The 24,928-nt window shown below is 41.8% G+C and overlaps 1 protein-coding gene across 2 annotated transcripts in view; it reads right to left on the bottom strand.

Moving 5' to 3' along the window:
- ADAMTS14 (ADAM metallopeptidase with thrombospondin type 1 motif 14) overlaps positions 1-24,928 on the bottom strand; it is a 124,589-nt gene that overhangs the window by 24,809 nt on the left and 74,852 nt on the right. For both annotated transcript variants that reach the window (XM_020783104.3, XM_072995238.2), the window contains exons 7-14: positions 22,647-22,752; positions 21,838-21,981; positions 21,616-21,748; positions 19,047-19,160; positions 13,717-13,865; positions 10,960-11,135; positions 7,464-7,597; positions 2,235-2,358 (exon numbers count right to left, since the gene is read on the bottom strand). In XM_020783104.3, coding sequence (XP_020638763.3) covers positions 2,235-2,358; positions 7,464-7,597; positions 10,960-11,135; positions 13,717-13,865; positions 19,047-19,160; positions 21,616-21,748; positions 21,838-21,981; positions 22,647-22,752 — 1,080 coding nt within the window. The remainder of the gene's footprint in view (positions 1-2,234; positions 2,359-7,463; positions 7,598-10,959; positions 11,136-13,716; positions 13,866-19,046; positions 19,161-21,615; positions 21,749-21,837; positions 21,982-22,646; positions 22,753-24,928) is intronic.

Below are 24,928 nucleotides of genomic sequence, written 5' to 3'. Positions count from 1 at the left end.
CAATTATAATGATGCCTTTGTGTGCAGAGGCTTAAATCCAATTGCCAGTCCCACCCAGATGAAACACTTTGAATCAAGTACTGAACAGTAATTCAACACCTGGGTAAATTTCATTGGTTCAAACAGTCTACTCTAGTGGGGACCAGCAGCTGGATTTAGGCCAAACATACCTTCATATAAGAAAACATATTCATGTTTCAGCTAGTCAGAACCTGAAAGGAAAACATGCTCAGGTGCACGAGCAATCCCATCTGTTATCAGTGTGCTTGAAGACAAGCAAGTAGCTCTTCCCTTTCCTTTTGTGGCTTTGTCCACATGAAGAATGATGTGTCTGAATAGCTGAAACCAAAGATTTTTGCTTTAAGGTTCCCAGTCTTGGGTCCCAGATGATATTGGCCTACAACTCCCAGAAGTCCTGGCCAGCACAGCTGGTGATGAAGGTTTCTGGGAACTGTAGCCCAAGAACATCTGGGGACTCAAGGCTGGGAACAAGCAAACAGGACTTTCCTCTTCAGACATATCGTTCCCTGTATGCAGAAAACAGTGATGGAGCAGGGAGAGGCTAGTTGCTCTTCTCTAAGTGTTTGGGTTAGAACTGTGTTGGTACTGATTGAACAGTTACTGTGTTCATTCTACATAAATACATACAGGTAAATCAGCATCATTGAAGTTTGTGTGTACACTACAGTAAGCTCACTTTAGCTCCAACACTGACAGTGTTGTCCCAAAACAGAGAGTCCTCCATAGGCATCCCTAACATATAGATTATGTTGCCATTCCCATGTTAGTAAAGCATAACATTTTGAGAGATACACAGCTATTATCAACCAACACTCTCCCCATTTCTGGCAACATCTGCCCCATATTTATTAATGCTGGATAAAAGCAATACCTGATCCAACATCATCATTTACATTTCCCAACTCTGTAAAAGTTGCAGCTAATGAACTGGAGCAAAAGCAGAGAAGTGCCAAATGTAATCCCATTACACCATGTGATTTTCAAAGATGACCAGGCAAACATGGGGGGGATGGAGAAATTAGTGCTAGTGAGTATAATATACAGTGGGGTCTTGACTTGAGAACTTAATCCGTATTGGAAGGCGGTTCTCAAGTCAAAAAGTCTGTAAGTCAAGTCTCCATTGACCTACAGTGCATTGAAAACCGATTAATCCCGTAACAGGCCGTTTTTGTTCCATTTTGGGTTTTTTCTGGTCTGTAAGTCAAATCTCAGTCTGCAAGTCAAACCTAAATTTTGAGGCCAGAGAAGTCTGTAACTCAAAAAGTCTGTAAGTCAAGCCGTCTGTAAGTCAAGGGTCCACTGTAGACTGAAATCCCATTGCTCAGCTTAAAAAGATTTGTAACTTTCAATCCATTCTTACCTGAGAACAAAACAATCCCTACCACGGTTCTCAAGAGTGCACATGTACAGTATGCTCCCTTAGTGTGCGCATATGCCTCTCAAGCATCATAGAGGGGATTTTTAATTTGCTAATTTTTAATTATACAGTGGTGCCTCGCACAATGAGCGCCCCGTAGAGCGATGAATTCGCTCTACGAGGACGCTTTTGCGATCGCTAATGCGATCGCACAGCGATGGCCCCAATGGGCGAAAATCGCAGAGCGAAGGTCAGTAAGCGGTTCGCTTACCGACCTTCACTTTGCGACCCGCCGATCAGCTGTTCCACGGCTTCAAAATGGCCACCGAAACAGCCGAAAGGGCCGGGTGCAGCGTTTTCGCGCCCTTGGTAAGCAAGGGGAGGGCGCGAAAACGCTGCCGGAACAGCCGAAATGGCTGTGCGCAGCGTTTTCGCGCTCTCCCCTTGCTTACCAAGGGCGCGAAAACGCTGCGCCCGGCCATTTCGACTGTTCCGGCGGCCATTTTGGACCCGCCGATCAGCTGATCGCAGCCATTTTCGTGCCCTCGTTCAGCGAGGGGAGGGCGCGGAAATGGCTGCCGGACCCCAGAAGCATCGCTGAACGGTGAGTTTTCAGCCGATTTGGAATGGGCTTTTCTGCCCCGCTCAGCGATGTTTCACACAGCGAGGGTTAATCCAGGACGGATTAACCTCGCTGTGCGAGGCACCACTGTATATATATTTTGTTTACACTAAGCAACAGGGTTTCAGCCTTTGGTTAGGCCCACTGGTTTTTTTTTTTTTTTTGAAACAATTATGACTATCCCCCCTATACCTAAAAGAAAATAAAAGTTAAATGCTATCCGTCTGTTCTCACCTGACTGTTTTGGAGATTTGACCAAAGTTCCCTTCACTGTCCGGCAATGGGAGTTATCACCTCCACAAACACCACACTTGTCATCCTGCTTCAAAGAGCCAATTTCTTTGTCACACCCAACATGCTGTCCAAATAAGAAGAAACATTTTAAAAAAGAGAAATGGGGTTAAAGGGTGCAAACATGACCAACTTATTAATACGATGTAATCTGGCAGTGATGTTGATCAACCTAGCAGTAACTTCACAGTATTCTTCTCCATATAAACAGGTAAGTCATGCATAATAATCTATGATAGTTCAACATCTATTCCTAAAACAATTCAAATTCGAGAGGAATTCTTGCTATGATTTTTTTTTTATTTATATGCCGCCCACACTACCCAAAGGTCTCTGAGCGGCTTAAAACATTTAAAATACAATAAAAATTCAGAACAATTAAAATACAATTAAAATATATATAAACATTGCCATCGGACTCACAGCTAATATTATTTCAAATAAAAGCCTTCTGGAACAGGAAGGTTTTGACCTGGTGCCGAAATGTCGTCAGTGTCGGCACCAGACAAATCTCAGTCGGGAGGGCAGCTGCCGAAAAGGCCCTTTGTCTACAAGGCCTCCCTCTTACCTACTGCTCGGTAGGTTCATATGATCGTAACATAAGCCATGCTTAATACAACCAAATGTCTTGTGAAACAACATGGCAACTGGTATTTATAGATGACAATAATATGCAATATGAAGTATGACAAGGTGGTCAAACTCAATCTGTAAACATTTTTTATTTATATTGTACTTTTTAAAAAAACATTAATTATATCAATCTAAATCCAATTGCTGTCTGTAACTAAACTAGAACCAAGGAATCAATGGAATGCATGTTATTTAACTTTATCAGGTTCCCCATGATTCAATGGGCCCACTCCCAATCAGGACTAACAATTGGGTTAGGCCATAATCATACCTAAAATCTCATTAAGATCTCTATAACACTGCTGATCACTCACAGCAGAAAAGACTGGGGGTGGGGTGGGTATATATATAATTCAGTTATATATGCATGTGTGTGTGTGTGTGTATTTATGTATGTATGTAGCTGAAAGCTTCAGACAGATTTTCTAGTTGTAAGTGAATTATTTATTTATTTATTTATTTTTATTTAATTTATATGCCGCCCACACTACCCAAAGGTCTCTGGGCGGCTTACAACATTTAAAATATAATACAATTTAGAACAATTAAAATACAATTAAAAATATATATATAAATTGCCATCGGACCCACAGCTAATATTATTTCAATTAAAAGCCTTCTGGAACAGGAAGGTTTTGACCTGGTGCCGAAATGTCATCAGCGTCGGCGCCAGACAAATCTCAGTCGGGAGAGCATTCCATAGTCTGGGGGCAGCTGCCGAAAAGGCCCTTTGTCTACAAGCCCTCCCTCTTACCTCCTTAAGGGACGGCTCTTTCAAAAGGGCCCCCTGGCTAGATCTTAACTGCCGGGTAGGTTCATATAGGGTGCTTCCACATAAAGAACTCCTAGCACTACCTATCAAAAATCACTGTGCATCTATTCTAGCTTTCCCTTAAGAATTTCTTAATGGAAGAAAGAAAAAAGAAAGGCAAAAGTAACAGAAAAACACAGAGAGGTTACAAAATGGTGGATGGTGACATCTGGACCCACTATCTCTTACATCCAGTAAAATTCTGCGAATCTGGCAAGGTGTCAACACAATAAAAGCCTGCCTGGGAGTAGCATTACTGGAACAAATACAAATTCTGCTAGACTTTTATGGTTTTAGAATAACCTGAACTGATGGAGAATAATTTCTAAAGCAGGAACATCCCATAGTGAGTAGAATTTATTAGAAGGGTTTGTCATATTTCATGATTGCCTCCAGAGCTGACTTTGAAGATCACACACCTAAACTTTTAGGTATGAAGAAGTTTAATTGCCTGCAAATTAGTGCAAAAAAAGAGGAGAGGCTGACAAGGAGTTTGGCTCAGTACTTCCCTGACCTACGGAAAACCCATGCTGACAGAAGAGAGGAAGAACATTTAAATGGGAAGGAAAGGCTGAAGCTCTTTAGAGTTTACAGAAGGTGGGTAAAGTGCAGTCTGTGGGGCACGTGCCCACCCCCTCAGCTCTTTCTTTTTCTTTGGCCTTTATTGCCTTCAGTAGTCCCAGCATTTGGCAGGCAAACTGGTAAACAAACTATTTACTTCAGTGAGGACTGCACTTGCTGCATTTGTTTCCATTACTGATTGCAAGAGGAAGCCTTTAACAAGCCTCTTCCTCAGGGTTTCTGCTCTTTGCAGTTGATTCATCAAGTTCTTTGCTATTTAAATAGCCTCTATAAGTAACTTCTGCTGATGCGGTAACCAAGCTGGTTCTCAAAGCTGATTTAAATTTATTCTTTAATGAATTAAATCAAATCTTTATTCAGTTTTAATTACTCTTCAGTTAAGGCTCAGGGAATGCAATTCTGTGGCTTAGTGTAGTAAGTTCCAAGTACAGCAGACCCATTGAGTTTTGAGTGAGTGAGTCAGCTCTTTCATAGATATGATCAACTTACTATGCTAAGACACAGGAGTGAAGTCAGAGGACTTTGCAAAGAAATGATGCAATGACATTTTGTGCAGTACAATCAGATTTAAAAATTGATAATAGTTGCTCAAGTCTAAGTGGGGCCTTTGGGGTTCTTAATAGTAAGCTATTCTGTTACGATTAAAAAATTGTGTAATGCAAAATGTGCAGGAAACAAATATATTAAGCTTTACTAAGTGTTGGCCATCTTCTCAGGCCATACTCCCTTTGTGCTTAGCCTTTTATCGATGATAAGAATGGCCCCCAATCCCCAGTAGTTGCCCACCCCAGTTTATTATATTTGAAGAGGGGCACAGAAATTGGGTGTGTGTGTGTGTGTTATAACGTTAAAACACCGCAAAGCCCCTTGCCCGCATTACATGGGAAGGTTGTATAACCCTAATGGCCAAGCTAGCTGAGGATGATGGGTGTTATAGTCACACATTTTAACAATGCCTTGCTGCAGAAGGCTGGTTTTGTGGTTCTCTAGTTCTCCTTTTGGAAATGGCTCACACATTGACTCATCTACTGAAAAAGTCCCTCTGTTTCTCTGTGGACCCCATTTATATGCCTGGCATGTACCCCAACACTCAATGCCCTCCATGTTCTTCTACATATGCATATGTTATAGGAATACTGGTGCTTAGGGAATGGACTAAGGATGCCTTTTAGACAAGATTGTCTTCCACTAGTTATCACACTCTGAAGCCTTTGACAAGGTCTTGAGGTTCTCTGAAACTCTTCTTAAATTCACTGGTTTACTGAACCCTAAGAATTAAGAAACTGGCACTCTCTGTCTTAAAGTACTGCTTATTCACAGCACTATGACAAGACAAAATAATTATGTACCAGTGTGACTATCATAAAATCATCACTCTGTGCTGTTCTACGTTGTCATCTAAGTTTGTATCCAAGTGTATTAAGGATATTATTGAGGTGAAGACAGTGGTATCCAAACTGAATTGGATTATCACACACAAAAACAAATAAATCCGCAATCTTCCTATTATCCAGGAAGCAACAGAAATTACCCAATGTCCACTTTTCATCTGGTGACTTCAGTTCTGGTTACTAAATGGCTGGCTATAAATAATGAACTAAGCTAGAAGATATATTGCTACACCATAATTGCAGCTCTGTGTGTGGTGCATACAAATTGCAGCCACAGACAAAAAGCCAGTTTGGTTGAGTGGCTTGGAGTATGGGGTTTGAGAGAGTGAGGATCAACTCATTCAGTCAGTCAGTCACAAACTCTTTGGGTGGCCATCAGCAAAAAAATTCTCATAGAGATCTTTTCCCCTCTATCTGCAAAATGGCAAGAAAAAACTTCCTTCATAAAATTGTGAGAATGAACAAGAAATAATGAAATTTTGTGGTCACTCAGTTCGAAGCACACTGTCTACAAAACCACAGGAGAAACCTGCAACTATATGAGCAACTACATGAGCAACGTAAACTATACACACATACAAATACATATACGTGTGTGTGTGTGTACACAAATACACACACACACACACACACACACACACACACACACACACACACACACACACACACACACAGTGGTGCCCCGCAAGACGGACGCTCTGTTTGACGACAAAATTGGATCACGACGAACTTTTTGCGATCGTTTTTGCGATTGCAAAATGATGTTCCCTATGGGGGAATTTCGCTTTGCAACGATTGGTTCCCTGCTTCGGGAACCGATCATCGCAAAGCGATGATTTTTTAACAGCTGATTGGCGGTTTCAAAATGGCCGCTGGGTAAACAAAATGGCCACCCGCTGTGTTTTCGCACGTATTTCTCGCTGCACAGGCAGCGAAAATGGCCGCACTATGGAGGATCTTCGCTGGACTATGAGTTTGAAGCCCCTAGGAATGCATTAATCTGGTTTTAATGCGTTTCTATGGGCTTTTTAAAATCGCATCACGACATTTTCGTTCTACAGTGATTTCGCTGGAATGAATTAACGTCATGATGTGAGGCACCACTGCACATACACACAAACACACACACACACACACACACACAAGCACAATTCAAACATACACTAAGGGAAGAAGTGGGGGAGAGTTCCCTTCTTCCTGCCTCTACAGCCTCCCCTGAGATAGTCTGGCTAAGCTGTCATATCCCTTTTCCTTCGAAAGAGCAACACTTTGAAAGGAACTTTAAACTAGGCTTCTCAGTCTCATTTGCCTAGGCTTCTGTTTAGCTCATTGGTCACAGTAACTCACACGATCTTTTGATGATTATTCAAACAAAATTGTAGGGGTTACTACAAACAATAGGATTCAATAAAAGTGTAGATAAATGAAGCTGAGGACTATGAGGGTAACGAAGGAATTAAAAAATGGTACCAAAAAGGCAGCCACTACCAGAAGAACCAAAGAATGACAAAATTTATATAACATTTTCTACAGTCTGTTTTGCTGCCTTGAATGTACTATTTTGAAAACAGTTGCTAAAATATTTAGCATAGCCCTATTTTTAAAAAAGAAAATTTCACAGGCATCTACCAAAAAAAAAAAAAAAAAAAAAACTTCAACTAACACTGTTACAAATATCCTCTACCTACTTTCTTTCTTTTGGACCCAAAAAAGTATAGAGTGAAAATGGATGAACCTAGAGGTTCGACTACATACCACACACTCCCCTCTCACACAGACACTGTACAGGTCTCTATAGCTGCATCTGGTGCCATCATGAACAACCTGATTCATAAATACCACATCCCCAGTTTCCTCAGACTGGCAAATCAGCTCACACTTCTGAGCATCTGCAATAAAACAAACAGACAGAAAAATTCCATACTATGTGCATTGAGACAAAAATGGCACTCAGCATTTTCTAATTTAGGTTTATGGGAGTCAAAGCTTTTTGTTCAATGTTTGGGTTTCTAGAGTTCATGGTTGTTAAGAATGCCTTTATGAGGTTCCAGAGTAGTCTCAACCTTCTATCAGTACCTCCCCATCTTAAACAAAATAATCACTGTTGACTCCAATGACTGGAAAACTTCAGTCATTGAAGAATAATTATGTAAACACACACAAAGATGCTTAATTAAAAAAGTCAGTTAAATGAGTTCCTATTCCATAAGTGTTCAGTAACTTAAACAGAAGTTTTTAAAAAACAAACAGATCTGTTATACGCTGAAATCAGCGTATGAGTTAGGAGTGGACCTCCACCACCTTAGCTAGACCTCTGATGTCACATGCAGAGAACCTGAAAAGAATTGATTAGCCTAATTCATTCTACATGATATTAAATATTTTTGAATCTAATAAATTGACTTTAATTAAGAAACACGGGCTCTAAAAACTCATCGTGACAAATACAATACATTGCAGTGTTGAAAGAAAGATAGAGGGTAAACATGGAAAAAAACAGAAGGTGGATTTCTTGCATAAGTAACATCAGAGGCTGGCTGGATTAATCTACACAGTGAGAAATAGGTGGAGTTATGTCATGAATGGTAGCCAGCCTCAGCAATTGAGATGACACCCAGTGTGTGTGTGAGAGAAAACAAATTGACTTAAACTTAATACGTCAAGATTAAAACCATCTTTTAATGATTTAATGTTCACACATCAGCATTACTGCAAATGTTTGCAAGCTATGTGCATGCCATGTCAATCCCATCTCAAAGCATTCATTTAGATGTAGGAGGTCCATGAACAGAAAATTATATCCCCAGAGCCTCTCCTAAATATGAGAGGAACAGGAATGCATGCTATCAGGAGTGCAGCTAAAAGACACTGCCCCACTTTATTTATTTATTTATTTATTTATTTATTTATTTATTTATTTATTTATTTATTCATTCATTCATTCATTCATTCATTCATTCATTCATTCATTCATTCATTTAATTTATATGCCACCCACACTACCCAAAAGTCTCTGGGCGGCTTAGAACATTTAAAATACAATAAAAATTCAGAACAATTAAAATACAATTAAAATATATATAAAATTGCCATCATCAGGACCCACGGTTGATGTTATTTCAATTAAAAGCCTTCTGGAACAGGAAGGTTTTGACCTGGTGCCGAAATGTCATCAGTGTCAGTGCCAGACATATCTCAGTCAGGAGGGCATTCCATAGTCTGGGGGCAGCTGCCAAAAAGGCCCTTTGTCTACAAGCTGTCCCTCTTACCTCCTTAAGGGATGGCTCTTTCAAAAGGGCCCCCTGGCTAGATCTTAACTGCCAGGTAGGTTCATATGGAAGGAGGCGGTCCTTCAGGTGTCCAGGGCCCAAGCCATTTAGGGCTTTATATGTCAAAACAAGCACTTTGAATTGGGCCCGGGCATCAACTGGTAGCCAATGTACCTTATACAGAATCGGCTTGATCTGTTCCCTGGCGGCCGCACCACTCACCAGCCGCGCAGTTCGATTCTGCACCAGTTGCAATCGCTGGAACGTCTTCAAAGGCAGCCCCACGTAAAGCGCATTGCAGTAATCTATGCGGGATGTTACCAGTATATGTGTAACTGTCATGAGACTCCGCTCGTCCAGGTAGGGCCGTAGCTGGTATAATTTCTGCAGCTGAAGGAAGGCGCCCCTGGCCACCGAGTCCACCTGGGCTTCCAGTGTTAGACTGGGGTCCAGGAGCACCCCCAAGCTGCGGACCCTGTCCCTTAGGGGGAGTGTAACCCCATTCAGGGCAGGGAAATGGCCTTCCAGCCTGTCCGGTGAAGCACCCACTAACAGCACTTCCGTCTTGTCAGGATTGAGTTTCAATTTATTAACCCTCATCCAGTCCATTATCAGGTCCAGACATGAGTTCAGCACAGAAACTGTCTCACCTGGATTGGTGGAAAATGAGAGGTAGAGCAGAGTATCGTCAGCATATTGCTGACTCCTCAGCCCAAACTTCCTGATGACCTCTCCCAGTGGTTTCATGTAGATGTTGAACAGCATGGGGGACAGTATTGAGCCCTGAGGAACCCCATGACATAACTGCCATGGGGCAGAGCAACTGTCCCCCAGCACCACCCTCTGGACACGGTCAGCCAGGAAGGAGCGGAACCACTGTAAAGCAGTGCCCCCAACTCCCAACCCAGCCAGCCTATCCAGAAGGACACCATGGTTGATGGTGTCGAAAGCTGCTGAGAGGTCCAGGAGTATCAACAGGGTCACACTCCCCCTGTCTCTCTCCCGGCAAAGGTCATCATACAGGGTCATCGTACTTTGTGCTCAAGTGTTGATTACAGTGTGTATGCTATTTTTCTGCACAGTGCTGTTGTAACTTTTTAAAAAGGACAACAGAAGAGAAAGACAAGCAGGTAAATAGCCTGAATTCTCGTGACAAAAAAATGTAAATAAATACAGAGCCCAACATTGTCCAGTCCTATCCAAAAGGAGTACCAGAGTTCAGCAGAGCAGTGGAAACCTCAATGCTCTATATTCCATATCATCAGTGTACTGATTTACTTCTGTGCTGGATCTTGCCTCTATTGAGAAGCAAATTGCCTCCATCACTACCCTGTTGAGAATTAATGCCCATGGAACTGGAGTCTTAAAAGTGGCCCTTCTGTTTGGCAAAGTGCTCTTCAAATGCCAGTTGTATGACCAGCCCATGAAATCAACCTCATCAAATAGCTGCAATTACATCTTCAATGTTCATCCTATGCTCATTCACTCACTAGAGGTTCCTGGCTTCTGTTCCAAATTATTTTAAGACATTTGAAGGTCAAATCTGTATGTCATAAACCAAATTTGTACCATATTTTAGCAATTCTAGCAACCATGAAGTATCTTAACCATTTGGGATTATATTTTGTAATAGCATTTTGTGTCATTTTGGAAAAGATACCAAAAAAAGTCCTCAATAAAACTCTTCTTCACACAAACATTTGTACTATGTTTGTATTTGAATTTAATAATGTTGATAAAATGTTGCTGTGAGTGAATGGGTCTTTCTCCTAGGGGCAGGGGTGGCTCTCCAGATGTTACTAGATTACAGCTTCCAACATCCTTGACCAATGACCAAGCTGTTGAGGGCTGATGAGAGACAGAAACCAACAGCAAATGAAGTATCACACTGCTATATACTATGAGGGCACATACTAAAATCAGCTAGCTATGCCCCAGACACATTTGGAAAATCATTTCTTTGTAGTGTCTCAATAACATACCATCTTGGTGTTCATAGGGAAGCCAAGTGTGTTTAGAGTTTTGGTGAGTATAATATGAGTTTCGCTTGGAGCACTGTTGGGCACGAAAATCCTCAAAGGGACCCCGACACTCTTCCGTATTGCAGACCTGGTATTCATATGTGGCGCCTGGGCAGTGCCGCCCTCCATAGGCTGGGCTGGAAAATGAATGAAAAGGTGATTAGAAAACACTGCATTCATGTTCCATGATCAGCTGCAAACCAGAACTGTATTTGTGTTCCATTTGATTCTTTTCAGTTGTAGCCATTTTGTTTCTTTCCATCAGGACCTTGCAGCCTTTCCTCAGCAAAAGTTTGGAAAAGAGGGGTTTGAGGCCCTCCAGATGGCCAGGACCAGATACTCCCACACAACTAATTGATACAGAGGTCTATGGACAGAACCTGGGAAGAGTCTCCTAAGAACAATGAATACAATGGCACGCTGCCATTATCAAACAAGTAACCAATGCTACGATGATGATCTAGGCCAGTGGTTCCCAAGCTTTGATAAATCAGGTGTTCTTGGACTGCAATTCTCAGAAGCTTTCACCACCAGCTGTGCTGGCCGGGATTTCTGGGAGTTGCAGTTCAAGGGTTACCAAAGGTTGGGAAGCACTGCTCTAGGCCAATTATAAATGGTATTAGTATACCATTATATTCATGCTTCTTGAAGGCAGCTTTCAAAGTGTTGCCTCTAAACTCTTCATTTTCTTCCGATCATCTTATCTGTCACCACCCAAAAACTGACTCGTGATGTCTCAGCTGCTGGAGTTCACTAATTTGGGCTGTCTGTGGCTGATTACATATTTGAATATCTGTCCACATTATGTGCAAAACAAACATGCTAAGAAGAGTTTCTAACTAACTACATCATCACATCCTATATTTGCATGGACCTTGCATGGAGATTTTACCTATGAAGCCCTTCCTATCTCCCACCTGCAGTGGAAAGTGGCAACATTCAGCAACTGAAGCAGACGGTGTGTTGCAGTTCTCATCATATACTGTATATTTATGCATTAAAGATTTCAAACATTCTGCACATCGTTCTGTATTTCCAGGTAGAAGTATAGTTCTGGTGCCACCAATCAGCCCCTCGGATGGCTTCTAGTGGCCCTATGATGCAGAAAAAAATTATTGATACTGATACAGTACTTATCCCTGGCTTACACAGAGTGTCCATGAACTTACAAGGAGTGTACATGATGAAACATTTAAAGGTTCCCACAACCCCCTGCAACAAACAGAGAGAAGCATTGAATAGCAGCTTGAAGCCATCACTGATCAGCCAAAGGGATCCACTGATATAGAAGCGGACAGAGGATAGGAAGCTGAATGTGATTTGCTAGGTAACTCACTGCTACATGCTGGCTCCATTTCCCCTCCAATAATTCATTACCATAAAAGTTGGGGGGAAATCAGTAGCTTCTCAGATTATTAACTGTTTCTTTTCTTTCCTTTTTGGGCAGGGGGAGACACTTATGATTGACAAAAAAAGGCATAAAACTTGAAGACTTTCACTCAGAATGCCTCTAAAATGCCTTAAAATGCAGTTTATAATAATAATAATAATAATAATAATAATAATAATAATAATAATAATAATGGCAGAGTTGAAAATAAAGAACTGGAAATAATAACAAAGTACAGAGACCTGGCAATTGAAACATCTCATCTCTGGAAGAAACACGCTTCACTGGTCCCCATAATCATTGGGGCTTTGAGAACAAAATCAAGAAATTTCACACAGTACTATAAGCAGTTGCAGATCCCAGAAATCACACCATCAGAGCTACAAAAAATGGCAATATTAGGAACAGCATAGATACTGTGCTGATATATAACAGATTCTTAGGTTTTGGTTAAAACTTGTATCTGTTATATAATACCAATATTTTTATAATTTTGACTGTGCCTGGTGTTTTTGAATTATTATTATTATTATTATTATTATTATTATTATTATTATTATTATTATTATTATTATTATTATTATTATTATTATTATTATTATTATTATTATTATTATATTTCTTAGTGGAGGGGGAAAAGTCCCTAACATAAACTAACTTTGCAACTTCTGAACTATTACTGTGTTATACCTTTGTTTTCCACCTAGCTCAGGTAATCTTCCAAAATAGCTACATTGCCTGCAACCTGCTATTTCCAAATTCTAAGAAAGGGTTTCTGGAGGGTGTGATGTATGTGAAGGTCATGGTAGGAAGAGACCACTATGTAGGAGCTGCTTTAAAGAAAGGCTCTACTCCATCAATAAGGTTGGTTTAAACTAATTAGCCACTCCCTTTTGAGCAGTGGTCAAGCGTCTGCAGTATGTCTTAGTTATAGTGTGTGTGCGTGCCCAGAAGTATTCCCAGCACATATAAAGAGTCCTGCTTTTAAGCCAGGACATTGAATTGCACACAACTACAACCCAGGATAATAAAGGTGAAGAGAAAAGAGTGGTCCTGTAGTGGGGTAAAGCTAGCATCTGTTTGTGATGTTTGTGTTCTAATAGAGGTATCACCCCATCCCTCCTTGTCCTTGAATTGTGTATAAGAACCACACCACTTCTTTCCCTACAATATTCTGTCATTTATGTATTGTTCTCATTTTCCTTAGCCTAAGAATTGGCAACACACCCTTCCTTATTGACTATACACTAGAGCAAGAAAGGGGTGCCTTCTGTCTCACTGGACAGTTTGCTGAACAACACCCTGCGTTCACAGAAGGCCAAACTTACGGTGGGTTGTTGCAGTTCCTGCTGCGGGAGCGCACCCCACCCCCACAAGTCCTGGAGCAGGAACCAAATTTGGACCAGGAACTCCAGCTGCCATCCTGGCTGTAAGGTTGTTCTGAAGTCTTCCAGATGCAGTGACCCTTGAAACACCACTGGAACAGGAGAAGAAACAGGGGTTACCTGAACACACCTGCCTCTTCATAACTGTCCAGTGTTAGTGAGGAGAGCAGTTCTACAGCCACGGAATCCCCCGGCTTTACAATTTGGGTTCGGAATCTGTTTCTCCCACTCTCATTGGTCAGGTCGGACAGGGACGGCTGTGAAGTCACGAAACCTTAAAGTAATAGAGAAAGGTCTCAGGGGGCCTGGGTGACACAGTGTATTCATGAAAAAAGCCAGTCACCTCTGCAGCACCAAATTTATGTTCTGCCACAAACTGAAACTACAATGAAGTTGATACGTCCATCCTTGTCCTTATTCTTCCCTCCCCACACAACTGATGTGAGATGTTTGCAGTGTTCACTCGGAACCACTGAAAGAACAGATTGGCCAGGCGCAGAATAAAACTGAAGTTATGTCTGCCATCTGTACAGTAAACCCAAAGCTCACATAACAAATGTTTATTCCTAAAAATGCAGTGAACAACACATTCCAAGAACTACAGTGGGGTCTTGACTTAAGAACGGCTTGAGTTAAGAACAGTTTGACTTAAGAACCGCTCTCATAGGAAAATATTGACTTGACTTACATACTTAGATTTGAGTTAAGAACTAAAAAAAACCACGTGGGAGGCAGGGAAAGTGCAAAATTTGAACTTTCAGTTAACTGTTGGCCAGTGAAAAGGGTGCCTGTCTGCTTCCTCACTCCTCCCAGCGTTTAGAGAGTGGATTGGGAGACAGTCTTCGGACTGCCTGGTACTGAACTGCCTGGACTGTATTTTCCCTGCCTTCCCTGAACCTTTCTTGACCTAAGAAAAAAAAGAAACAAAATGTCCCCCTCTAGTGGTCGAAGGCGGAATAGCAGCTTCCCATTAGTTTCTATGGACCGAAAAGAGCAGATACGGATCAAATGGTTTTCAATGCATTCCTACGGGAAATGCAGATTTGACCTGAGAACTTTTTGACTTGAGAACCGCCTTCCAATACGGATTAAGTTCTCAAGTCAAGACCCCACTGTACTGCTAATCAGGATTCCCTGTGTGTTTACTCAGGACTAGAGGTATACAGATCTGCATTCCCCATGCTGCTTGGTGGATTTTTCTGAGAGCTGAAGTAGTCTAAAACCACAAATCGACACACCTCTACTCAGGACTCAACAATATGTTGTAGAGAGCACTTTATCACAGCTGGATCACATTAATGTTCCATAGAGGTGGTTAAAGATCATTTTCATGTCTGAGAAATCAGAACAGCAAACAAAGAATGTGCTCATGTCCTGAAGACAAACTAGAAGAAGAAGAAGAAGAAGAAGAAGAAGAAGAAGAAGAAGAAGAAGAAGAAGAAGAAGAAGAAGAAGAAGAAGAAGAAGAAGCAGCTAATTTTCAAACTGGGAAATTAGAAAATCTCCTGCTATCTGACAATCACTCATTGTTAGCACTTAAGAAACTCCTTCTAATGCCAGGTTTTGTAACATATACAATAGTTTGGCCCTGAAACATAACTGTTCTCTACACTTTGAATGTGCTGTCTTGGCTCTGAGTTTTTGAAAGAAAAGTGAACTAATGATCTAATAAAGAAATAAGTACTTTGCTGTGGGGAACACCAGTGCAAGAAGACCAGCATAGCCACAAATTGACAAACATAATAACCAAACAGTGACAAATAACAACATAAGGAATGGCTGTGGCAGGATTAGTAGCATTAAATTTACTTAGGTTTAATTTAAATTGATATATCCCTTTTATAACAAAAGATGTCTTACAACATAGAACCAAATAATCATGAAAGAGGAAGTACACTGGCTTGAAAGCACCTCCATTTCAAAACAGCATCTGACAATAGAGGACAGAATCAAAACTTTTTTGGGGGGGGAACCCCCTAAGTGATGATCCGGCAGAAAAATGTTTGCTAATCCTAGATGCTGAAGGACTTCCCAGAACACTTTTAGTGAGCCCTTATTAAGGACAAGGGAACTGAAAGATCATCTTCTGATAACAGCCCAGTACCAGATAGCAGTGGTACAAGCAGTGGCAAGCACTCCCTAGGATTCCTCTTCAAATGACCCTCTAAATTTGGGTCCTATATGTTGTTTGCCTACAGCTCCCAACAGCCAGAACAGGCTTCTGAGAAGTGAACCCCACCCACACCAAATTTGGGGATCACTGTCAAAATGTCTAGAGATCAACAATTCTTTACTCCTGCCCTTGGGTATTCCTGTCTCCAGCCTTTTAGACCTTAAGATAAATCAAACATTGCATGTAGACTGTGGAAAAAAATGGCAATGAGGGCTGCTGCTGAATGATTATATTACCTATATATTATAGCACCAAACCATGCAGCACTTGAGAAAACACCTGCTGCTATGATTCTGGGGTTATTTTTTCTTCTTAGATATGGATAAGATGGGATAGAAACCATAGTTGCACAAGATCTAGTGGCATAGCCTTTTAAGCATAGGAGAAGAGAGGTATTTGGTGCTGAAGTAAAAGTGAAGTCAATAACTAAAAATTAGGTGCAATGTAGTAGAAGTTCTCACCGTGAAGTACGGAGGAATCTTGGCAAATCAATATTGAATATTTAATAATATTATTTATTTGTTCAATTTGTATCCCACTCCCATTAGTATCACAGCACTAGTCTGGGCAGGTTACAATTCATAAAACAGCAAAACAAAAATGAAAAGAGAAATATTAAAATTGATAACAATAATCCTAAAAACCCTTTTAAAAAGATGGCACCAACTAATCACAGAGTGAATGGAGAAAAAGAGGAGAGGGAAGAAGAGGAGGGGAGGAAGGTGGTCAGCTGAGGTCGGTGGGGAAAGCCTCCCTGAAAAGCAATGTCTTTAACTGCTTCCTAAAAGTCCACAGGGGGCTAGGCAGAGCTCCTCCAGAAACTGGTTCCATAAGGTTGGAGCCACTGCAAAGAAGACCCTACCTCTTGTAAAGGATTTATGGGCCTCCCTCGGGGTGGTCACTCAGAGGAGCCTCAACTGGGATTATCTTGTGGGTTGGACAGATGACATTAAAGAGAGATACTCTGACAAGTAACATGGGCCTAAACCATGGAGGGCTTTGTATGCGAGTGCCTAAACCTTGAACCTGATCCGGGATACCACGAGCAACCAGTGGAGGTGAGCCAGAACTGGAGTGATGTGGTCAAATTTACAGTGGTGCCTCGCTTAGCGACGTTAATCCGTTCCAGGAAAAACGTTGCTAAGCGATTTAATCGCTAAGCGATTTTTAAAAGCCCATAGAAACGCATTAAAACACATTTAATGCGTTCCTATGGGCTTCAAAACTAACCTTATGCGAAGATCCTCCATGGGGCGGCCATTTTCGGTGCCTCTAAAGCGAGGCAACACAGCGGGCGGCCATTTTGTTTACCCGGTGGCCATTTTGAAACCGCCGATCAGCTGGCCGAAAATGGTGGCTTTGCGATGATCGCTTCCCCGCGATCATCACAAAGCGAATTTCCCCATAAGGACCATCACTAAGGGATCGCTCTTGAGATGGCCAAAACCCCATCGCTAAGCAATTTCATCACTCAACGGTGCAACCGCTAAGCGAGGCACCATTGTACTTGCACTAACCACCCATCTGACTGTCGCATTCTGGACCCACTGAAGTCTTCGGATTAGGTTCAAGGGGAGCCCCACGTAGAGGGCATTGCAGTAGTCAATCCAGGAGACAACCAGGGCCTTCACCAAAGTCCTGGGGGAGTCCTCGTCTAGGTAGGGGTGAAGTTGGGCAATTAGCCTAAGCAAGTTAAAGGCTGATCTGGACACAGCCGCAATCTGGGACTCGCAAGAAGGGGCCAGGTCCAGAAGAAAGCCCAAATTATGCACGTGGTCTCTAAACTGGAGAGCACTACTGTTCAGCCTAGGGACCATCTCTCCTAACCTATCTCTGCTTTGTCCAGGTTTAGTTTGAGCCTGTTAGCCTTGGTCCATTCCAGTACTGCAACCAGGCAATGTCCCAGCATCCAGACGGCATCTACTGTAGAGGTGGTAACGGAGAGATAAGAGTTGCATGTCACCAGCTTACTGATGACACCTTACTCCAAAACTCCTGATGACCTTCCCCAACAGCTTAACATAGATATTAAACCACATTGGGGATAGTGCCAATCCCTAGCTGAACTCTCTTAACATGGTCCTCAAGGAAGGATCGGAGCCAGCTCAATGCTATGCTCCCAATCCCAACCACAGAGAGCCTGTCCAGGAGTATACTGTGGTCAACAGTATCAAAAGCCGCTGAGAGCTTCAGGAATACCAACAGGGTGCATCTGCCTCTGTCAGCTTCCCTTAAAAGGTCATCCTGCAGCGTGACCAATGTTGTCTCACTACCCCATTGTGGCCTGAATGGAGACTGGAATGGGTCAAAGCAATCTTGCTCCTCCAGGTATGACTGCAGCTGATTGGCCACCACCCTCTCAATCACCTTGCCCAGGAATGCTATGTTAGCAATCTGACCGAAATTGTTAAAGTTGTCTGACGCTAACTGGGGGTTGTTTGATGATTGGTTGGATGATGGCTTATTTTAAGCAGGAGGGAAGCATTCCCTCCCTCAGTGATGAATTAATAATGTTCATGATCCAATCAATTGTAGCCATGCTGGGCAAGGATTCTGTGAGGAGGCGTGGGTCTACAGCTAGCCATCACCCTGGAGGCTATGTGAGTAGCTGCAATTGACAATTGTCCGTAAATACTTTTTTTTGTAATCATTTTTTAAAAGTTGTTCTCCAAAGTGCAGGAGGAGTCTCAAGTCTCCACCACAGGAAATGGGGCAGAATATGTCCATGCACAAGGCTTGTGAATGTTGTAAGATAATAAAAGGTTACAGACAAAACTTTCCGTAACAGGCACAACACTCAGAAGTGATTTACCATTCCCTTCTGCAAGGGTAGGTCTCTTGGGCTATGCAGCACACCTAAGGCCACACAGGCTGGCTCTTCTCACAGGAGGCACAGTGGGGAATCAAACTCCCAACTTAAATCACTGAGCTATCCAACCAGCTATAACAGGCACATATTAGCCAATAAATATTTATATAGCATGGCGCAGTGTGTCTGTACACTCACATGTATGTGCAAAAGTATTTGGACTCTGGGTGAAACATGCCAATTTCCCAATAAAAATAAAACAGACCATATTCTATTCAACAGCATAGGTACCTTGCCTGAAGCACACTCAGTTCCATCTAACGGCGGTCCTTTCTTTGTTTTACAAAAATAAGGGTTGTCCGGATGGCTACACCACAGCTGCTTACAAGGGTCAAAAGTCCTGAACTGCAAAAAAGAAAAACAACACATACAAATAAGAGAATCCATCTGCAAATTTAAGATGGCAGGTCACTCATACTAGCACTTCTACCTATGTGACTGTCACTCAAAAATCCCATATCACTGTATTTATAAACACCCCCTTTAAAGGGCTGTATGTGCTAATTCCAATGTTAATGTCACAAGAATAGATCTATTGAAGCTAGTGTGACCTGAACAAGTAATGACTCTCAAGCACTACACACCTCAATGTATCTACTCTTTTTCAGACCAACATTGGGTTCAGTTTGAAATATTAAGCACCAAAGAAGTGTCTCTTAAATGAAAAACATATCCTGGCTGGTGCTCTTCAGATTGCTATCTGACATGACATATTTACCTTCAAAAATTTTGCTTATTGCTGGCGAGCAATGCACATTCAAATCTTTGAATAATCAACTTATAATTATGGTGATTTGGGCCTGTCAAATTACATGTTTCTTCTTCTAATCGTGACCTGTACATTCATATCTATGGAACCTGTACCTGCAATAGCTAGGAACCTCGTGGACAGAAGAAGTCTTGGCTGTGGACCAGGTTCTTGACAATCATTTCCTCAACCTCATGTGCAAGCGGGGAGGAAAGGTGGGTCATGTGAATACACAGATGACCACTTGAAGAATAATCATAACAAATAAGCAACCTGTTTAATTTGCCATGGACTCTGTGCATCATATATCATACATATGCTTAGACTACCGAGTGTGTATTCGCAAAGGATTTCACGGCCAGGATCTAATGGCTGTTGTGGGTTTTTCGGGCTCTTGGCTGTGTTTTGAATGTTGTTCTTCCTAACGTTTCACCAGTCTCTGTGGCCAGCATCTTCAGAAGGGAATTTAGTGGATGCATATAGAGCCTCAAAAAGAGCAATATTGTGATGATGGATATAATGGGCCCCCAAAAAAACTTGAAAATAGAATGTTTCTTGGTCTTTGGCCAGAAGATCTGATGAGGAGGACTCAATATGCATGAATGAAGCTGCAATACTAGAGTCATAGTCAGATGATGTGTGGCATGATACTTCAGATTCACTGGAATTTTCTCATCGTCTCATATAAATTGTTTCGTGCAATGGTGATGGAAATGTGACTGAGGCAGGAGCTAATGGAGCCACTGCAGTTATAAATATATGGAGCAGAGGTTTGCATTGCTGAATCTGTATGAGGATGCTATCAACAATACTGTTGCACAAATAGGAAAATGTGTTCTCTGAAAGTAGGTAAGGTCACAGAGGAGGTGGAATGGTGAGATGGAGGTGTTGATGGTACTGAAAAGGTAGCAGTCATACACAGAAGAGGCTCTAATTCTGCTCATAGATGAGGTCAAGAACAGTGATAGCTGGAGGTTGAATGATGACACCATGCGAAATGCCAATACTAAAGACATATCCTGGAAAATAACTAACTGAACATCAACATTGACTTTAGTCTGTTTAATGGCATTGATGTAGAGACAAGAGAGTAGTCGCAACAATATCTAGATAATGACTGGGATCAAGATCAATATGTTTGGCATCAAGAGCTCTCATGGTATTCCAAAGTTCTCAAATAAAACATAAAACAAGACAGAACAAGCATTAAAATGGCTATAAATATTAGTCAAAGTAAAATAAAATAAAATGGCTAATACTTGGTATTAGTAAAAATTTTGATATGTGCTGCCACTAGGGTGGATGAAGCAAATCTGAGACAGCTACTTGCATGTGTGTTGCAAGGACGAGGGGCTGGGCTAGCACCAAAACCCAATCCAGAAGGTCCCAAACTATGGCTTTGGGCAGACCTCACACAGATCACATACAGAGAACAGAGGAAAGAATCAACACATCTTTGTTTGGTATGCATTTTTAGAGCCAGAGACTCGCCTTTTCTCATTATCCCACCAAAGGTGCAACTGACTGAGGCAACACTGAATGATGGGCCACCCCTGTAGATCTTAAAACCCAAACAGGTTCATATAAAGGAAATAAGTTTCAAACAGCCTTGTCTCAAGTTGTATAGAATCTTCTGAGCCATCACCAACGCTTCAAATTGTATCCAGAAACAAACCAGTAGCCAGTGAAGCTATTATAACAACAAAACCACATGCTCTCTGTAACTAGCCTGAGTCAGCAGTATGGCAGCATGATGTGGGACAAGATGAAGTTTATGGATATTTTCCAGAGGTAGCCTGCCCCCCCCCATACACCTAGGGAATAGGCATTCTAACCCTAATTCCTTTTAACAGAATGAAGTACAAAATCCAAGGCTGCAGGAGGGGAAAATTAGAAGCTTTGGTGTCTGTGAAGGGAAGTGCTATTTGCTAAGAGAAAAATCACTGATGGATGCAACCCAATAGCGTGAATCAGCCCTAAGGGAAATATCTTTGCACTAAAAACAGGCAAAAGAAAGAACGTGGACCCTACCAACAGAGTTTCTATACTCACAGCTGTGCATGTTTTGTAGCCCACACCAAAGTCAAATCGACATTGCTCATCCATGGAGTAATTGATTCCTGGCAGCTCTGGCAGTTTGGGCCAGTTGTGCTCAAAGGGATCATCTAAGAGGCAATCGTAAGAGCTGCAGCATCAGAGGGGAAAAAAAGTCATGTTATATTTCTCCCAGCCTTAAAATCCCCCTTTTTAAAAAATAAAATCAAGTAGACTCACTGTATGTAACGGTTCAATTCTTGCTTGCTACATCGGGACCAGTGGTAGCGATGGAATGCAGCTTGGACCAGTGGTGCCATAATGCTCCCCATGCTGGTTTCATCAGCACACCGGTTGCCTTGGCCATCATGTTCCATACCTAACCTGTTAAAAAAGCCCTTAAGTGGTGTTTCTCCACATACACAAAACAGTAAATAATAAAACAGCAGCAGTAATATTCCACCGCTACCATCCTCTCACTTGTTTGTCACCATATGTAAAAGCAAAAGAAACTTCAGATTATAGGATAGATAACCATGGATAATCTGATTCAAGGCCGCCCTTTGTGATGACTCTATCAAGGATGAATTCCACAGCCATCTATCAGGTCCTACAGCCAGGTCAGCCACAGCATGTGGTCAATGGCATAGAAACATGGTGAAAAATCTTTTAAGAGCAGAGGTGTACAATTTCTTCTCCTAATTTTGAGCCCATGGCAGCAACTGGACTGGCCCAGGGCCAGATCTTTGCCGTTCTCCACCTCAAACTGGAAGGTGACATTAGCTCTTCTGCAACCTTTTTTTTTAAAGGAAGGTTTAGAGACAGTAATGATACAGGGCCAGGGAATTGAGAACAGAAGCTGAGTTCTTGTACTTTGAACACAGGCCTGGTACTTCAAGCTCTCCTTCAGCCAGCAATTTTTAGAAGCAGCCGGAGTGACGCACATAAAATGTCCTGCCAAAGCTCCTTGCTTCCTCTTAGCAGCAATACACACAGCAAAGGTATCTGAGTTCTCCCATCCCCACCCCCCCCAATGGACAACCACTTACACATGTCCAGTCTCATGGGCTACCACAAAGGCAGAGGAGAATCCATCTTCATGGTTGAGGGTACAACTGCGCAGGGGGTGGCACATGCCCGTGACAGGAGCATACCCTGGAATAAGGTAGAGGAATAAAACAGGAAGCAAGGACAAAGACAGAGTCAGAAAGGGAGGAAGAGCAGAGAAAGGGTGCATGAGAAAGGAGGAGCCACAAGCTGGAGATGTTTCAATCATATTTCACACCCTGCTCCCTCCAGAGGGACATGAGCCATGCAGCTGCCTGAGAATACAAATGAAACCCATTAGGATGTTCCACCATTTATATTTCATAAAGGCAAATACATTTGGGAGGCATTAAAATTATAAATAGTTTACATCTCCGCACACATGCACACTTTGACTGTTGAACTAAATTTTTTTCCACAGAAGTATTTTCACAATGACATAGCCAGAAAAACATTGAGATGACTAAAAACAAAGTATCTGTTAATCCAAGGGAAGCACACAAAACATGTACTGTGCAGCCTTTCAGCAGAAGGATCCCTGGCTCTCTACCGGGACACCATACATGGCTGTGAGTTACATTCAGTTTGATGAGTCACAAGTTGTGCGCTGCAGGCATGCAGCGGAGAAAACTAAGGACTACCGGTGAGGGAAGGAGACAGAAGTAAAGTGATATGCAGGCCAAGACTTGGGCTCCTGCAGTGGCCATGCCTGAAATAAACTGGTAGAGAAATAAGGTCAGCACCGTGAAAGAGTTATCATCAGGTGTCAGGAGACTCCATTCCTGACACCTGACGCCTGTGAACTTTCATGAGAAGATATGCACACGGAACACAGACAAGCTCACATTGTCCTCCAGAAAATGGGTTCACCATCTACCCACAGAGAGCAAATGACTCTATTACCAAGCAGCCAAGAGGGCTGTGGCATCAAGGGCTGTCACATATACACATCTGGAGCAGCAAACATACCCACACCCCTTTGCCTGCGCAGGCAATAAACAAACAAACCTTACGTCAAAGGTAAAAGACCAGACTTTATAGATCTGAACCCACACTGGAAGTTCCATGGAACAACTCCTTATCACTCACTCAGCAGTTAGATACAATGTGGGGTTAGCAAAAGCCTTATTAAAATTCCCCCCTTCTGCTGCAGTTCCATAACATACAGTATAAGGAAAGAAAGTATTATGCAAAAAATGCACAGAAATATTAACTAAAAGGAATTACATGCTCTTTAACATTCAAAAATGCCACAGATTTACTCCAACCATGAAATACAATTTCATATCTACCATCGTTGTGACTACAAAGTGCTGCTCAGAAACTGAATTTTCCAACATATTGTGGCATGCATTTGTGCACTCACTGTAAGTAACGAGGGCTCATCAAGCAGCATTAAAATGATGCTGTTTTTCAAATAGAAATAAATAAATAAATAAACAAATAAGCAAACAAATAAATAAATAAATATCAAGCATGGTATGTGAATCCGTTACAATCACTTGCATTGTTTCAAGATTTTGGCACTATCTGAAAAAAAATAGGTGGCTTATAAATATTCAAAAAATCCTGATTTGCAGCAGTTTTGTAGTTAGTTTTTTTGTTAAAGGTACTGCTATCCCCCTACTGATGAGTTACTTTTTAAAAAAATAAGTTTAAAACTGTATTAGTTGTAAAATGTGAAAACCTTTGTTCAGACTCTTCTCCACAGGGATAATTTTTGAGATGCTGAAGTATGAATATTTAATTATTTTGTGACTGGGTTTGCCCACAGCCATCATCTTGTCACTGTGTTCAGCACACAGACATTTGGGCTTGAAATTATAAAGAAGTAGACTTCACAAACTGAAGTCTTCCCAAGACTGCGTGACATTATTGGACTTTCACCCTGTAGAACTGCAGCTTCTCTCAGGACACGACAGCTACAATTTGGAGGATTAGACAAAATCTCTAAATCACTGAAAAATTATGTTCGTTATTCTGCACTGAATTTTACAACCATTTGCAGTACTGCAAAAAGCAATAGTGACAAATGCTAGCAGGTAAGGCACACATAAGCTGTCAAGTCACATCTGACTTGCGGTGATGCTAAAGGGGTTTTCTAAGTAGGAGAAATACTTTAGGAAAGGTATGAGCCTCCATAGTCATATGGGGATTTCAACCCAAATCTCCTGACTCCTAGTCCATCACTTCAACCACTACACCCCACTGGCAGCTCAGAAACCACTAAAAGAAGCAAAAACAAGTACTACCAAGGAAGAAGCATTAACCAAAGGCCCTTCCC

Source organism: Pogona vitticeps, chromosome 3 (genome assembly GCF_051106095.1).
Source record: "Pogona vitticeps strain Pit_001003342236 chromosome 3, PviZW2.1, whole genome shotgun sequence".
In the NCBI taxonomy this organism is placed as follows: Eukaryota; Metazoa; Chordata; class Lepidosauria; order Squamata; family Agamidae; genus Pogona; species Pogona vitticeps.
The sequence above is the reverse complement of the archived record's forward strand: the minus strand, read 5'-3'. Positions and strand labels throughout refer to the sequence as shown.